Consider the following 17,264-nt stretch of genomic DNA (forward strand, 5'->3'; position numbering starts at 1 on the left):
ATATTCAGCAGCTAGGTGTCTTATTCAGAAAACAACAACAAAAAATTATATGGCATTATCAAAGAGCCTACTGTATATTTATAGAACAGTACGGCTGTTTTTTTTTTAAACACCATGAGTTTAATTGTACTGTGTCACATTAAAGTTGTTTTAAAAATTTTTCCTTTCCATAACTATTGGTATATCATGAATAAACAGAAGTATGAATCCTTTTACCTCTGTATTCCAAGGTAAACAAAAATCAAATTACATAGATGCAGAGTGAATTTAAAAAAAAAAAAAGGGGAAAAGTATAATGAAAAAGTATGGCAGTTTATTTGAAAGGTTTCCAAAAATAAAATATTAAGCTTGTTGAAGTTATGAAGTAAAGAAAAGTGAATGTAATATGAACAGATGATATCTGAAAACTGATCCTTTTGCATTACCATTATGACGTGTTTCACCAAGAGGCTCAAGTTTTGGAAGTCTAGTGACTTTGGGGGTTCCCCAGCCAACTAAAGAAAAAGAAACACATTTAAAAACACTGTTAAACAAATTTTGGGGGGTCTGATAAGAGGATCTCTCCTTCCACAGGAAGTATAAATACCATTCAATGTCAATTCAAATGTAGTAAATGACACAATACTGAATATCTATAAACCCATTTTAAATGGCTTCTATTTCAAAATGTAATTAACGTCTGCTAACATCTGCTTTAAGTTTTTATTCACCTTTCATTAAAAACAAACCTCTTAACCAACTTCGATAAGCTTTAGACTACCATTTGAATACCTAGCAGAGGCTAAAATAAATGTTTTCTTATCAAATTGAATACTAAAAATGAATTTTAAACAAATTCTTAAAGAAAAATATTACCATAACAAGCCTTGTGGCATGGCTGCAAGGACACTGCAAACATTTAGTTAGTCATCAGGTATTTATTGAGCACATATAGTAGATGTGCTCAATAAATACCTGATGTATTTATTTATTTACCTGTTAGCAACTTTTTAGCACTATGTATTTAGTGCTAAAAAGTTGCTAACAATTATTGTGCAGTCATGTCCCAGTGCTTCTTTACGTGAATATAATATAAATTAATCCTGTGTATATGTTGGATTCAAAGCAGGAAAACTCATACATCTAGGTAACTTTCAGGAAGAAAGGTCCAATTTTTTTAAAGATTTCATTAGCCATCTATTCATTAAACTTAAATTCCTCTTACAATCTGGGTAATTGATATTTTTAATAGAGCTTGAACACATTCCAGGAATTATTAAGATTTTCTTGATAGTTTTTACCTTTTTCTTTTATGAAAACTAATAATTAATTGACAGATTTTTGTACTATGAGAGTAGAGTCCTTTCTCACAAATTCACAAAATAATGAAAAACTATATAGTTTCTTTTTCTTTCTTTCTTCCTTCCCCCTCTCCTCCATTGTTTAAAGCAATATTTCTAAATTCAATATCAGTATCAATTTACTCACCAGGAGGGGGAGGAGGAGGTGGTGTTGGACTCTTAGGAACAGAGTCATCGGTATTAACTGGTTCTACCCGGTGACTCCTTTTCATTCTCAGTTTCTTAGTTTTCTTTTTACTGTTATCTATAAGAATATAAACATAGAATTTTATTTATACTATTGGGGAAAAGTGAACTTCTATCACTGAAAAAACATTAAACCTTTTGGGAAAAAGTAAACGTCTGTAATAGAAAACAATGAATAAAAAAGGAGAATATTGAGATTACACTAGAAACCTCATATTCAACTTCAGAAATTGTTATCAATAACAAAATATGAACTTGCATTTAGTAAAAATAAATATTTAAAGTAATAGCTTATAGAACAAATATGACAAAATATCCAAAAGTCTACTTTAAATACTGAGAGGTTTTTAGAATATAAAAATACCTTCTCATTTCCAAAAGCAATTTATATTTCTTCCAAATGTCATATTAAACACATATAATTGTCTAGTTGTAGGAATTCCATAAAACTCAGAATGGCTTGTGGAAAGAGGAAGATGTTGACTTTTCTCAGAGGAATAAGTAGAATGACTATAGGTATAAATAGTCCAAAAATAATGCTTTGAAATATGAGGAAAAAAATCCGAACCCAATCTAAATACATTACTCTTTAACACCTAAAGAATAAATATATGTAACCAAAATCAGTAGACCAGGCCAAATTAAATTTCTGTTCTTTCTACAATAAACAAACAAACAAATTACAGACTCATAAACACATAAAAACACCTTAAGGATATGATATATTGACGCTTAAATTTTAACAATGTAAAACCAGAGTGGCATAGTAATTAAAAATTCTGACCATCAAAGTTACTGAAATATTTTAAATAACAATTCCTAACTGCGAAATTACACACATTTTACAAAATGGGAATTATCTGAACATGAGAAATAGTCAAAATCTATAAAGTTACAAAACAGAAAGAAGAACATCATATTTAAAAGGAAACTTTTTATTAATGTTAGTGTCCTTTGTGACATTTTACTCCAGATAGAAATAAAGTAATCTTTTTACTATTAAAGTTATAGGCTTAACAGATGGGAAAATGGAATGAGAGCTCTAAAAACATACGGTACTTTAGGATGGGCAGTAGTTCAGGTGATGGAAGAGGATAGAATGTGAAAATATGATTTGGACTGGGGTCTCAGCCCAGCCACCAATATGACATATGAAGTTTTTCAACCTCTCTAAGTCCCTAGCTTCCTACTTACATAGTGGGAGTTTTATACCCCAGCATTATTATGATAAATAACATAGGGCTATGTTAACTCAAATAATCTGAAGTCATACTTTGAAAGCATAAAATGTGAGTTATTATTATGGTTATGATTTATTATCTCAGATCTTCCTAAACTATAAAGTCATTTGCTAATTCACTTTTCTTCAGTGTTAGCATCCTTTTAAAAAACTGATACCACTGCAATAAGTCTACCTTCATTTAATACTGTGCTGATAGAGTTATATGGGTATGAAGATGACTACTCTAATCTCCCAAGTGATGACAAAAAGTACAACTTAAATCTAACATTTTTAATCAAGAAAACATGCATGTTAGTTACTTCAAGAACTGAGAATTTATTTTGATAAACCCTGTATACTTTAAAAAATTCCTACATATATCATCTTCTAAGAAGTGTCTGTTCAGATCCCTGCCCATTTATTGATTGGGTTATTTGTGTTTTTTTGGTGCTTAGCTTTTTGAGTTCTTTATATACCCTAGAGATTAGTGCTCTATCTGATATGTGAGGGGTAAAGATTTGCTCCCAAGATGTAGGCTCTCTATTCACCTCACAGATCATTTCTTTTGCTGAGAAGAACTTTTTAGTTTGAGTACATCTCATTTATTGATTCTTGATTTTAATTCTTGCGCTAAAAGAGTTTTATTAAGGAAGTTGGGGGGGCCTAATCCCACATGATGGAGATTAGAGTCTACTTTTTCTTCTGTTAGACTCAGGGTCTCTGGTTTTATTCCTAAGTCCTTGATCCATTTTGAGTTGAGTTTTGTGCATGGTGAGAGAGAGGAGTTTGTAAGTTTCTTGCTGGTTTGTCTCAGGTTGAACCTTGACTGTTAGAAGGCCCCAATGATGTAATAACATGTAGATATTCAGCAACCACAGGAATTGGTAAACATTTCAATTCAGCAGAACTTTGTAGTTCTTTGAAAACTAAATAGATGAAAAAATATTCATCATCACTAGCAATTAGAGAAATGCAAATCAAAACTAAGATTTCATCTCACTCTTGTCAGAATGGCAGCTATTATGAAGACAAACAACAATAAGTATTGGCAAGGATGTGGGGAAAAAGGTACACTCATACACTGCTGGTGGGACAGCAAATTGGTACAGACAATATGGAAAGCAGTATGGAGATTTCTTGGAAAATTGGGAATGGAACCACCATTTGACCCAGCTATCCATATCCTCGGTCTATACCCAAGGAACTTAAAATCAGCATAATACAGCCACATCAATGTTTATAGCAACACAATTCACAATAGCTAAACTGTGGAACCAACCTAGATGCCCTTCAATAATAGATAAATGGATTAAAAAATGTGGCATATATACACAATGGAATATTACTCAGCAATGAAAGAGAATAAAATTATGGCATTTGGAGGTAAATGGATGGAGTTAGAGAAGATAATCCTAAATGAAGTTAGACAATCCCAAAAAACCAAATGCTGAATGTTTTCTTTGATATAAGGAGGCTGATTCATAGTAGAAAGGGAGAGGGAGCATGGGAGGAATAGACAAACTCTAGATAGGGCAGAGGGATTGAAGGAAAGGGAGGGGGCATGGGGTTAGAAATGATGGTGGAATGTGAGGATCATTATTATCCAAAGTACTTGTATGAAGACATGAATTGGTATGAATACACTTTTATTCAACCAGAGATATGAAACATTATTCTCTATATGTATAAGATTTGGAATGCATTCCTCTGTCATATATAAATAAAAAACAAAAAGAAAAAAAATGAAAACAAAAATTCTTACATATAATAAAACCAGACCTGTAACTAGGAATAGCAAGGAAACAGTAGTAACTATTGGGTATCTCCCCATTGGCAGACATTGTAAAAGAACATTATAGGTATTTTATAAGTAACTAAAAAAGCTTTGTCAATAAAAATGATACTCATCCCCATATTAGAAAAGAAGAAATTAAGTCTGGAGAATATTATATAACCTAACATATACTAATAGATGGGAAAGTCAGGGTTCCCTCTCAGGTTGCTTGATTCCAAATACAGGCTCTTTCTCTATGACAATGAGAGACATGAACTTTCTGTTCAATCACATCACCAATTAGAAAAAGCAAAGTAATTATAAGTTAAAGATTTTGAATAACATTAAAATAGTGACAAATCTTTTTTTCTTTTGTACTAGGGATTGAGCTCAGGGCCTTATTCATACTAAGTATGAGCTCTACCGCTGACCTGTACCCATAGCCCTGACAAGAGTTTTTAAAAACGTTCTACCAATTATGTTTGTACCCTATAGAAATAGCCAGACTACAAAGGAAGTTATATTGATTGAATCATTACAAGGCTTAAGAAACAAAATAAAAAAGCTTCAAAAAAGTTAAATAAATTCTATGGATTCCTGGCAACTATACTGTATCGCAAACTTATGAAAGTAAATTGAAAACTGAATTTTCTGCTGAATTCATTTTATGCTTTAAACTTTAAAATTACATTTTAAAGTCAGCATGAAAACAACATGTTAGGAGAAGAAAAAAGTGGTAAGTGATTAACTAAAAACCTGGAAAGTATCATACTACTGCATTTGGAGACAAAAAGTAAACTACATTTTTTTGTGAAAATAAATGATACAGGAAGTAAAGTATAAATAAGCTTTATTTATTTATTTATTTATTTATTTATTTATTTATTTATTTATTTAAAGAGAGAATGAGAGAGAATTTTTAATAATTTATTTTTTAGTTATCGCCGGACACAACATCTTTGTTTGTATGTGGTGCTGAGGATCGAACCCGGGCCGCACACATGCCAGGTGATCACACTACCACTTGAGCCACAACTCCAGCCCTAAATAAGCTATATTTAAATGTATGAAAATTACTTTACATAACTAGATATACCTGATTCTGATGATCGATGATCTGCCTCATCTTCATTCTCCAACTGCTGTGTTAATGCCTCCTTATAATTTTCTACTATTTCAAGTTCACTGTGTTTTTGGCTACTGTCACCAGTATGGTTTTCTGTTTGTACTTGCTCATGCTCCATGTTATTTTTCAGGGGACAACTATCAATCTCTTTCTCCATCGTTTGCTTCTTTTTCTCTTTTTCAAGTTTTTTTTCATTCTAACAAAAATGAAATATATTAACTTTATTATAATGGTTCTATTCTATCTTAAAACAATTTTAAAGGTCAAATTGATTAAGAGTATTTTATAATTTCATCAGTTTTTTGGTACTTTCATTATAATTATTTGTTAAGTATATCATTAAAACATGATAACTGCTAAATACTAAATAAATGCTAAATAAAAAAGGTATAATGAAAGAAAATAAATGTTCACATCACATAAGTTATTTAACTTATATCAGTGATTTCACAATCTGCAGATAGCACTATTTAGTGTATAATCATTAAGAGGCATTTTCCTCTGACTATTCCCATACATACAGACATACACCCTCCATAAACATATAAATGTGTGATTATCTCTCTATATATACATATTTATTTGTTGTTTAACCAACAGCACAAAATTCTTTTATTTAAGAATATTTCTATAGAAAAGAAACTAATAGAAAAGAGAAAGGGGATTAGAAGGAGGAGGAAGGGAGGATGAAAGGGAAAGGGAAGATATTGGGGAATGAAATTAACCAAATTGTGGGCATATACAAATATGTCATAATGAATACATTGTTATGTGTAGTTATAATGTACCAATAAAAATTAATTTAAAAAACAGTATACATATCTTTCAATGTCAATGAAGTGCTTAGAATAGTGCCTCATATTATAAATGCTATGTGTTAGCTGCTATTATTTTCATCAATTACATTAATATTTAAAATGGTTATATCATAGAAATCATTGTATAAGTTAAATAACTTATGTGATATAACCATTATGATGTATAACCATTAACCATATGAGTTATATGATACAATAAATTTATTTTTCCAATTCCATTTCAATTGATAAAGAAAGTATTTCTAAGTGTCATTATCATAAGTAAACTGTCCTATTCACTTTTTAAGTTAAATTACTAACAGAGCTGCTAGATAAGAGGGACTGCTGAATCAGAAGATCTTTAACATTTTAAAATTTGACATACAATCACAAACTTCTCTTCTGAAAAACTGAATCAATTTATAAACAAGGCAAAAGAATAGGAGAGTATTTCTCTTAAATCATTTTAAATGCTGCATATCATCATCAACCTTTTATATCTCTAAAAAACTAATCAATAGATATTTTAGGGTTGTTTTATTTTTATTTAATTGAGTTTGGTTTGATTTACTTTAAAAATTTTCATTACTAGGCAAAATGAACTATTAAATGCTCTTATTACCATTTTTTTTTCCTTTAGGGTAATCCAATACTGACTTTCTATTAATTTCATAGTATTTTATAAGAATTCCCTTTTTTCCCCCTTGTTTTATCTGTTACTAGGACTAATCACATAGTTACACAGGACTATATGTCTTCTTTGACATATTTTCATTAGGGTTGTTTGTTTTCATTTATGCCTTTTAACTTTCTATATCAACTCTTAAAAATTGAATATAAGACCTATCCATTTTATACTCTATGTAAAATTTATTTGTGGCTTGATTGTCTTGCTTTGAAAGTTTTTCATCCTCCAAGCATTTATAAATATTAAAATACACATTTAAGTTTTTTATATTTCTGGAATTTAATATGGTTTAGTAATTTCAATTTTTTTTCCAAATGATTATTCAGTTTTTCCCATATTCTCTCAGATTTGAAGTGTTATCATTTATATTATATCTAGCTTATACACAATTGGGTTCATTACTATTTGTTCCACTGATCTGTGGTAAAATCAAAACTGTGGTAAAATCATATTAGTGCTTCTGTACAATGCAAACCTACTAAAGAAAAAATAAAGAAATGTACATAATAAAAAGGAGATTATAAGTACCTTTGTTTTCATTAATTCACTGAACATCTTAAAATTATAACTTAAAAGCAGAATAACTATACTTTCCCCATACACTAATTAATTTACAGACTTACTATATATATGTGGTATTTTATGCAATACACCAGTGTCATACAACACTGGTGTTTTCACAGTAAAGATAATTTGAAAACTATAAGGTTGAGATAAGTACATGGTAGTATAAAATAATTGGTCTTTATTTTATATGGTCAGCTTTACTACAGTGTAAATTAATGTTTCAAAGTGAAATGCAAATCTTAATATCCTTCTTCTCTACATATGTATGTATATATATATATATATATATATATATATATATATATATATATTTACTAAGAATTGAATCCAGGGGTGTTTAACCATTCAAGCACATCCCCAACCCTTTTTACTTTTAATTTTGAGAGACAGTCTTGCTAAGTTGCTTAGGGCCTTGCTTGCCACGTTGCTGAGACTGGTCTCAAACTTATGATCCTCCTGCCTCAGCCTTCTGAGCTGCTGGAATTATAGGCACGCACCACCACACCTGGTTCTTTACCAATATTTTTAAAAGAACATAAAACGAAACTTGACAAACACAATATCTGATAGAAGGGAGACAAAATAATACTTCATGTTCTTAATATATATTTACTAAGAATAACATGTTTAGGGTAAATGCAATAGGGTTAATAAAAGATTTAACTAACTTTCAGATATCTAAGCAACTTAATCCATTAATTCCCCCAAGTTTTCAATTCTACATAAGAGGATAGGACAAAATGAGTTAGAATCAAATATGTCATGATACCTATTATTTTACAAAATAAGGCAATATCAAAACTATCCAATCATCTTACCTGTGGAGCTGCCACGCTCCTAAGCAGCAGCCCCAAGGAGGAAACAATCATCCACCTCTCCAGATGAACACCTGTGTGGAAGAGGCTGTGACAGAGGAAGAGGAATGGCAAACACATTGGCAGAATCAACAATCCTGCTTCCACATTAAGTTCTGAGTGAATGCCATAGGATTAGGAGGAGGTGGCTGATGAGAGTGATTAAAGTGGAGCCAATGTAAACTCTGGACCTCAGCAGAAGATGAAAACAAAGACACAGACACACACACACACACACACACACACACACACACACACACAAAACCCCTTAACTTCTTAATATAAAATCTACAAGTTAATGTTTGAAAAACTTGCAATAATTAAAATTAAAATAAATGGTATACAGATATAGGAAAATGTGTTGCAGTTTTGAGTATTCTTATTTTCCTGGGAGAACAAAGTTGTCTATGTAGTCTAACACATTATAAGCATCCAAGTATTATCATAGATGAAAACTCGGAGTAAGATACTATAAATAAGAATAAATACATTGCTACTGTATGTAATAAATAACAAAAATAAATTTATAAACAATAGTAACTTTACGCTGGGCATAGTGGTGCACACCTGTAATCTCAGTGGCTGTGGAGGCTGAGACAAGAGATCTGGAGTTCAAAGCCAGCCTCAGCGACAGTGAAGCGCTAAGCAACTCAGTGAGACCCCGTCTCTAAACAAAAACAGGAAATAGGACTGGGGATGTGGCTCAGTGGTCGAGTACCCTTGAGTTCAATTCCTGGTACCAATAAATAAATAAAAATAGTAACTTTAATAATGTCCGTATTCAAACATTATTTTCATTCTCATGTAATTTTACAATCAAATATTTCCCTTTCTGTGCTACATCAAAAGTAATTATTTGGGAGGGAGGAGGTAGTGGGGATTGAATCCAGAAGTGCTCAACCACCAAGCCACATCTTCAGTCCTTTTTATTTATTATTTTGAGACAGGGTCTTGCTAAGTTGTTGAGGATAGTATCAAACTTGGAATCCTCCTGTCTTGGACTTCTGAGCTGCTGGGATTTACAGGCATGAACCACCACACCTGGCTTCAAAAAAGTAAGGTGGGAGAGAATGGGAGGGAGAAGGGGAATTGCACGGAAGATGGAAGGAGACTCTCATCGTTATACAAAATACATGTATGATGATGTGAGGGGGGGAAAAAAGAAATGTGTCACATTAGATTGGGTAGAGAGAGGTGATGGGAGGGGAGGGGAGGGGTAGGGGGGATAGGAAAGGCAGCAGAATTAAATAGATACTAGTATTGCTGTATGTATAACTAAGGTGATTCTGCAACCTGTACATTTGGAAAAATGAGAAATTATACCCCATTTGATTCAAATGTATAATATGTTAAGATCATTGTATTGTCATGAGCAACTAATAAAAAGAAAAGTAATTATTAAAATTTTCAAAATATTTTGGATGAATACTAGGCAAGCATTTTGCCACTGAGCTATATATCTCAAAAAGTAAATTTGAAGAGAAAGAAAAATTAGTAAACCTTCTAATTGTATCTCGCCTTTAGTTTTGTTACAAAAAAATCTCTCTGGAGAAATTCTTCTACCTCCTTGCCTCCTGTCCTAATTTCCAACTTATAATTTAAGATATAAAAATTAACATTTGTCATCACTCATACCTCAATAATTACAGATGCTATTGGCTGGAAAGGGTTAACAGTAACTGGTTCTGGGTCCAATTCAGCCAGACCACTGGTTCCATCAGATTGCTCTCGTTCTCTTTGTTCTCTATTATTTGAAGAGGAAAAGAAAAATAAAATTCATTTTGAAAAAGCACTGAGCCATGTTTAAGAAACCTATTTGAGATAGGTTTAAGATTATTTAAATTTAGTATTTAAACATCGAGTTTTGTCTTTTAATTACTAAGAACATTTAAAAATTCCTCATGGAGGTAATAGGCTTCCATCCTCATGTAAAAATTTATCATTTGAATTTTAAAAGAAATTCTGACAAAAATGACATTATATGTCTGATTTCTCAATGCTGAAGTACAATTTAATTATTTTTCCATGTGCAAAGGGAGTTTATTTGTTGATTCATTAATTATCCTCTAAAATAATTAGTGTCTTTTTTATTGATCAATAGGTTAAGTCTTTGATAACCTTCTTCTTAAAGGCTATGTCTTCTCTTGTTAAAAGTACTGGGAAAACACCAACACAATCTATGTTTTTATTTATGTAGAAACATGTTTCTTACAAGACAGAAAAAAAAGTAGCACACTGCAGATTGATTTTGTAGAAGTACATGACAAAAAAGTAACATTAAATGATAAATTTTGTTAAGTTGTACATCATATTTGAACTAGAAAACAACTATCGCTCTGCATAATAGAATGAGGCTATAAAAAATAAGTTGTCCTTCAATAATCAGATTAAATAATTCCATATTAGGTACCAATGAAATATTACTATCTCTAAAATTTATCATTCATGTTGCCCAGTACTTGAAGAGTAATAAGTTACTAAAAGATGCAGCCAAAGGCAGAAAAGTTAATATTGTGGATCTTCAACCAGACTATCAGTATAGTATAGCAATTTGAATGTTCATTACTACGAAATTCATCAACTGTGTTCTATTATGGAAATATACATCTTTCAATCTGAATCTAGGAAAAAAAGATTTGGAGATTTGTAATTTGCTTCTTTTGTGACCTTGGACTGGCTCTTTGAGCCTCAATTTTCCCACCAATGTGGACAAAAATACCTCATAAGGATGTAATGAGGATCAGATAAACTAATATATGTAAAAATATTCTGTAAATGAACACACTTATAGGACAGTCATTATTATTAATGTTACTGATTACTAGTAACAATTTCAGATATATAGTATTAATATACTATTTTATACCAAAAGCAGCATTTTTTCAGAAACATTGGAAATCACAGTGTGAACCAATTAGACTGAAATTGGTGAAATAAAAAGTAAAAAAGATTGTTTTATTCATTCCTCTCTAAAGGCCAGTTTACTTTTAACTATGAAGTCTCAGCTTAACAGTTGAGGTCTAAGATCACAACAGGCATGGCTATGGAGAAAGCAGGAAAGGGGAATGACTATCAAAAATGCCTGTCATAACATACATAAAATATCATTACAGAAAAGGTAAAAATTTTAGAAAAACGTTTTACATTAGATTTATTATATTAATTCAACTTTTTATTGTTGTTTTCATCTTCATTTCCTTTTCTTTTTTGCTACTGGGGTTTGAACACAGGGCATCCCATATGCTATGCACATTCTCCACCAGTGAGCTCCACTCAGTGGAGGAAAGGCAACAGATATTTTAGAAAAATGTGACTGAATATTTTATTTTTATAAATATATACATAATTGCTGTAATAGCTTTATATCATGAAAATATACACTAGGATAAGAAAATACAAAGATTCTCACAGTGAGTACAACTTCATACAGGCAGTTGCCAAGATCTCTCATCCCTTTCATTCTTTGATGTCAAGAGATTAACAGATAAACTCATACTACTGAACACTTGGGGACAGAGTTATTTCTACAGATATTTTGTTCCTTTAAGTGCTATCTTTACATTAAAAGACAGATATCATCAGATGATATCTTTTACAATGTAAGGAAGCACCTCACAAAGGTAGTGGCTTCTTGTCTACTGCGCTGCAACTATGTTAAACCATGTGGAAAGCCAATATTACTTAAGTTGATGGAAGGCAAGTTTGAATCTTATAGTTCACTTAAAAATATTTTTCATTTTCCTTTTTTCTCCCCTTCTCTACCATGTAACAATACAACTTCTATGCAAATATTAGCACTTTCTTATAGCATTAAAATTACGATTCTGAAGTAGAATTTATACAATCTTTTTTTAATAGAATTTGGTGGATTTAATTTAAATGTTTTCCTTCAAATGGCATATTTAAAAATAATTTTTAATTATATTTTAAAAACCTGATATAACTTATTTTTCTGACAATATTACTGCTGAAGATCAGCTTTTGCTTGGGCTGAACAATCCTCTATTAGTTCACCATCTTTTTTTAAATTTTATTTTATTTTTTGTACTGGGGATTGAAACCAGGAACACTCAACCACTGAGCCAAATCCCAACCCTTTTTTGCATTTTACCTAGAGATAGTGTCTCACTGAGATTGCTTAGCGCCTCACTTTTATTGAGGCGGGCTTTGAATTTGCAATCATCCTGCCTCAGCCCCCCAAGCTGTCTCTTTCCATCTTTGCTGAGTCTAAAGTTTTCTTAATCTCGATACATGATGACATCGTGAGCCTGACAATTCTTTGTTGTGGGAAACTGTTCTGTGCATTACAGGACATTTAGCAGCACCCCTGGCCTCTATCCGTTACATTTCAGCAGCACTTCCCACTACTCCCCAGCTCTGGCAACTAAAAATGTCTCAAGACTGTGCCACAAGTTCTCTGAGAGGCAAAATTTCTCTACCTGTTGAAAAGCACAGATTTAAAAGTACCAATAAAAAATAAGACATAAATTTTAAAGTCTGAGAAATAATGACTACATAAAAAGTACATTTACAACTAGTATAAAACCAACAGGAAAATTAAAAATCTATCATCCAAACTTGTGCAAAGATCCATAGAAATAGGCAATTAACTTAATATTGTCTTTCACACAAAACAGATGAAACTAGAATAGACAAACTCACAAATTATTTTTAAAAGTGCCATGGTATTATATCTTCAAATAAACCACAGTGTTAAATTATTTACCTTTCTTCTCGTAATTTTCGCACTCGCTCAGCCCTTTCTCGTTTCTCTTGTTCCTCAAGAGCTCGTTGTTCTGTTGTGTCTTTTTGGATGCGTTCATTTAAGGTATCAAAGTCTCTTGCAATGTTATGTAGTAGCCAATAAAGGCCTTTTTTAATGGACTTGTCAATTTTCTTTCCATATCCCAAGACTGCTGAACAAGGTTCCTAAAACAGAAATTATTTTATTCAAAGATTAAAATTAAAAGTTCTCCACATAAATCTATTCATAAACCATGATGTATAATTACTGGCATATCAAAATTAAGCCATTTAAATTACTGATATGAAACACCTGCTAACTTAAAATAACCACTTTTGCAATGGTCAGTAACTTTCATATTACACAGAAGTTGAGAGATATTATAGATGATATTTGTAGGCTACAAAACTCCTGATGTCATTTTTCAAAATTTATTATTAACCTCTTACATTTAAATAACCTTTATATTTATACTTTTTCCTTCCCCTTTCTCAATATTTGTAGCACAATATATTGGTAAATTCTACAGGTCCTGTCCTTTTTTTTTTTTTTTGGTGGGGTGGTGGTGGTACCAGAGATTGAGCTGAGGGGTGCTCAACCACTGAGCCACATCCACAGCCCTTTTTATCTTTTTATTTTGGGACAGGGTATTGCTAAGTTCCTTAGGGTCTTGCTAGGCTGGCTTTGAACTTGCAATTCCCTTGCCTCAGTCTCCGGAGCCCCTGATATTATAGAAATGTGCCACCATGCCCAGCTAACAATATCTTAAAACAAAAGGCGAAAGTAAAAAATCTTTGAAATTATGAAGGATAATTTATAGAAGTCAGTAACAAGTAAATAGACTACAAATTTTATAATACAAGCTAATATCATTAGAACAGTGAGAGCATGATTTCCTTCGGACAGGGGAACTCTTATTAAAGTTACACTCTAATTATCTATCACCTATACAAAACTAAGTTACACTGAACAAAATTTAAACCGAAGGGGGGAAAAAGACTTACTATCTGACAAAGGCACTTGTGCTCATTGACCAGTTTTTCCAGAGAGAGACATTCAATCACATCAGCTTCTCCTAAAGCCCCTTCCTTGTCTTGTTTATTTGCCAACCTAAGAATGACAAATGAAATGATTTTATAGCATATATAATCAGACGGTGACTTAAAATATTTTGACCATTTCCTTCAATTCCAAAGTTTTAATCTACTGAATAATGAATAACCTGATTTTAGAAAGTATGGTAGTATTAATTTCAACATTTTCGCTTATTATTGATGAAAAGAAGTCTGTAAGGACTGGCCTAAGAGAGGAAAATCAGATAAAGAAAAGTGTTCACATATCAAAAGCAATAAATTAACAGGCCAACAAGAAAGTTACAAAAGGAGAAAGAAGTAGGCTACTTTCCATATCCCTCAGTCAAAACTATGTCCTCATCCTCTTCAATTGAATTATATCATGATGTAAGTACTCTTATCTCATGTTCCTACAATTTAAAAATACAAACAACCATGTTTTAAATGACACATACTCAAGCTGTGCTTATAATATATGAGTTCTGAACAGATGCTTCACAGAAGAAGAAATACAAAAGGCCAAAAATATAAGAAAAAAATGTTCAACATCTCTAGCAATTAGAGAAATGAAAAGTAAAACTACACTGAGATTCCATCTCACTCCAGTTAGAATGGCAATTATTAAGAACACAAGTAATAATAAATGTTAATGAGGATGTGAAGAAAAAGGTTCACTCATACATCGCTGGTAGGACTTCAAACTGATGCAACCAATCTGGAAAGCAGTATGGAAATTCCTTAGAAAACTTAGAATGGAACCACAATTTGACCCAGTTATGCCACTCCTTGGTATATACCCAAAGAACTTAAAATCAGCATACTACAGTGAAAGAGCCATATCAATGTTAATAGCAGCTCAATTCAAAATAGCCAAGCTCTGGAACCAACCTAGGTGCTCTTCAACAGATGAATGGATAAAGAAAAAGGTATATATACACTATGGAATATTACTCAGCCATAAAGAATAATAAAATCATGGCATTGCTAATAAATGGATGAAGCTGGAAAATATTATGCTAAGTGAAATAAGCCAGTCCCAAAAAGTCAAAGGTCAAATGTTCTGATATGTGGATGCTAACCCACAACAAGGGAGGGTTGGGAGAAGAAGAATAGAAGTTCAAAGGATTAGACAAAGACAAATGAAGAGAAGGGTGAGGGGATGGGAACAGGAAAGACAGCAGAATGAATTGGACATAACTTTCCTTTGCTCATAAATTAATACATAACCAGTGTAATTCCACAGTATGTACAACCGCAAGAATGAGATTTTAATTGGAGTGGGTTATACTCCATATATGTAAAACATGTTAAAATGCACTCTATCTTACTTATTATCTAACAAAGGCACTTGTGCTCATTGATCAGTTTGTCATGTATATCAAAAACCAACAAATTAAAAATAATAATATTAACATTTGAGTTCACCTATATTTCTGATGTGTGAATATGTCCACATAAATGTGCAATTTACTGGAGACTTATACCTCTAGTTACTTGGACCAGCACTGGGCAGAAATATACACAACAAACACATTCAATTAGGGACAACTGGGGAAGAAATAAGTTCTTAAGAAAAATGGCAATCACACTGAGATACTGCTATTTGTCTACATATATTTTTCTTGTCATTATTTCCTAAACAATAGTGTTACAACTATTTACACTGCATTTATGCTGCACTAAGTATTATAAGCAATCTAAAGACCGTTTAAGTATATCGGAGGCTATACATAAATTATATGCAAATAATACGCTATTTTCTACAAGAGACTTGAGCATCTTTAGTTCTGGTATTATGGGGCAGTCCTGGAACGAATCTCGTTCCAAAACTAAAAGACAATGTAATGCATATGACAGAGTTTTTTTGGGGGGAGGGCAAAATGTAGTTTTTAATAAATACACTGAACAATATATCTAATGAAACTCTATGATCAATTTTAAAAAATTATCAATACTGAACCAACCTTATTCATCTATATACCTTCCACTTTTCCCTGTTCATTTTTAAATTACAATATATTACCATAATATCTTTGTTATACCTAACAAATTGATAGTAAACCTTTAATATTACCTCAATGCATTCAACATTCCCCAGTATCATTTTGTAAATGTTAAGTTCAAAATCAGATACAATCCATACACATAACTTATCAGTCTTAAGTGTTTTTTTAATATTATATTAACCCTCCCTTTCTTAAAGCTAGTATACTGCATAGCTCCTCTTTTCCTACTATGTTATTTCCTTACAAAATAAAACAAATCATTTCTTTTTAGGCTTTCCTATGTTTGGGATTTAAGTAATACTTCCTCATGAGACCATTTAACATATATACTCTGTACTCCCCATATTTGGTAGTTAGATGTAGAGGCTAAACACTTTTCATGTTGAACTCTTTTGGCAAGCACAGGAGCCATACAGTATTACTTTTTATATGCTACCATATTTTTATGATATTAAAATTGATCAGTAGATTTACAATCTGATCCATTTAAAATAAAGTTCCACATTGGCCTTTCATTTCAAATTTTACTGATGATCTTTGCTTGATTCTATTATTTTATACTAGTTTATAAAAGGTGACTTATTTAGTTCTATATTCTTCCTATAATTAATACCAGAATTTTCTATAAAAAATTAGTTTTCAAAAACTACTTGTGACTCACTTAAATTCAATTCATAGAAAAAAATTAAGACCAACATCTGATCTTTTGCCTTTATTTCCTAATTTTAATAAAAATGAATTGTACCTGGTGGTACAATCAGTTCATACTGATTCTGTTTAACTTCAAATCAAATATTACCAAGTTTTCACTTAGCTTCTTAGATCTTGTTTTTATCTCTTTTTAATATATGCTGACAACTACAAGTTCTAATGACATTGACATTAAC

General features: G+C 31.6%; 1 protein-coding gene across 1 annotated transcript in view; it reads right to left on the reverse strand.

Annotated features, from left to right (window-relative positions):
* The window catches only part of Arl13b (ARF like GTPase 13B), a 33,125-nt gene that overhangs the window by 6,748 nt on the left and 9,113 nt on the right, over positions 1-17,264 (reverse strand). Inside the window, exons 3-8 of the mRNA XM_078041188.1 lie at positions 14,303-14,408; positions 13,281-13,483; positions 10,190-10,298; positions 5,619-5,844; positions 1,468-1,584; positions 426-494 (exon numbers count right to left, since the gene is read on the reverse strand). Of these exons, the coding sequence (XP_077897314.1) occupies positions 426-494; positions 1,468-1,584; positions 5,619-5,844; positions 10,190-10,298; positions 13,281-13,483; positions 14,303-14,408 (830 nt within the window). The remainder of the gene's footprint in view (positions 1-425; positions 495-1,467; positions 1,585-5,618; positions 5,845-10,189; positions 10,299-13,280; positions 13,484-14,302; positions 14,409-17,264) is intronic.

Source organism: Ictidomys tridecemlineatus, chromosome 3, assembly GCF_052094955.1.
Source record: "Ictidomys tridecemlineatus isolate mIctTri1 chromosome 3, mIctTri1.hap1, whole genome shotgun sequence".
Classification (NCBI taxonomy): Eukaryota; Metazoa; Chordata; class Mammalia; order Rodentia; family Sciuridae; genus Ictidomys; species Ictidomys tridecemlineatus.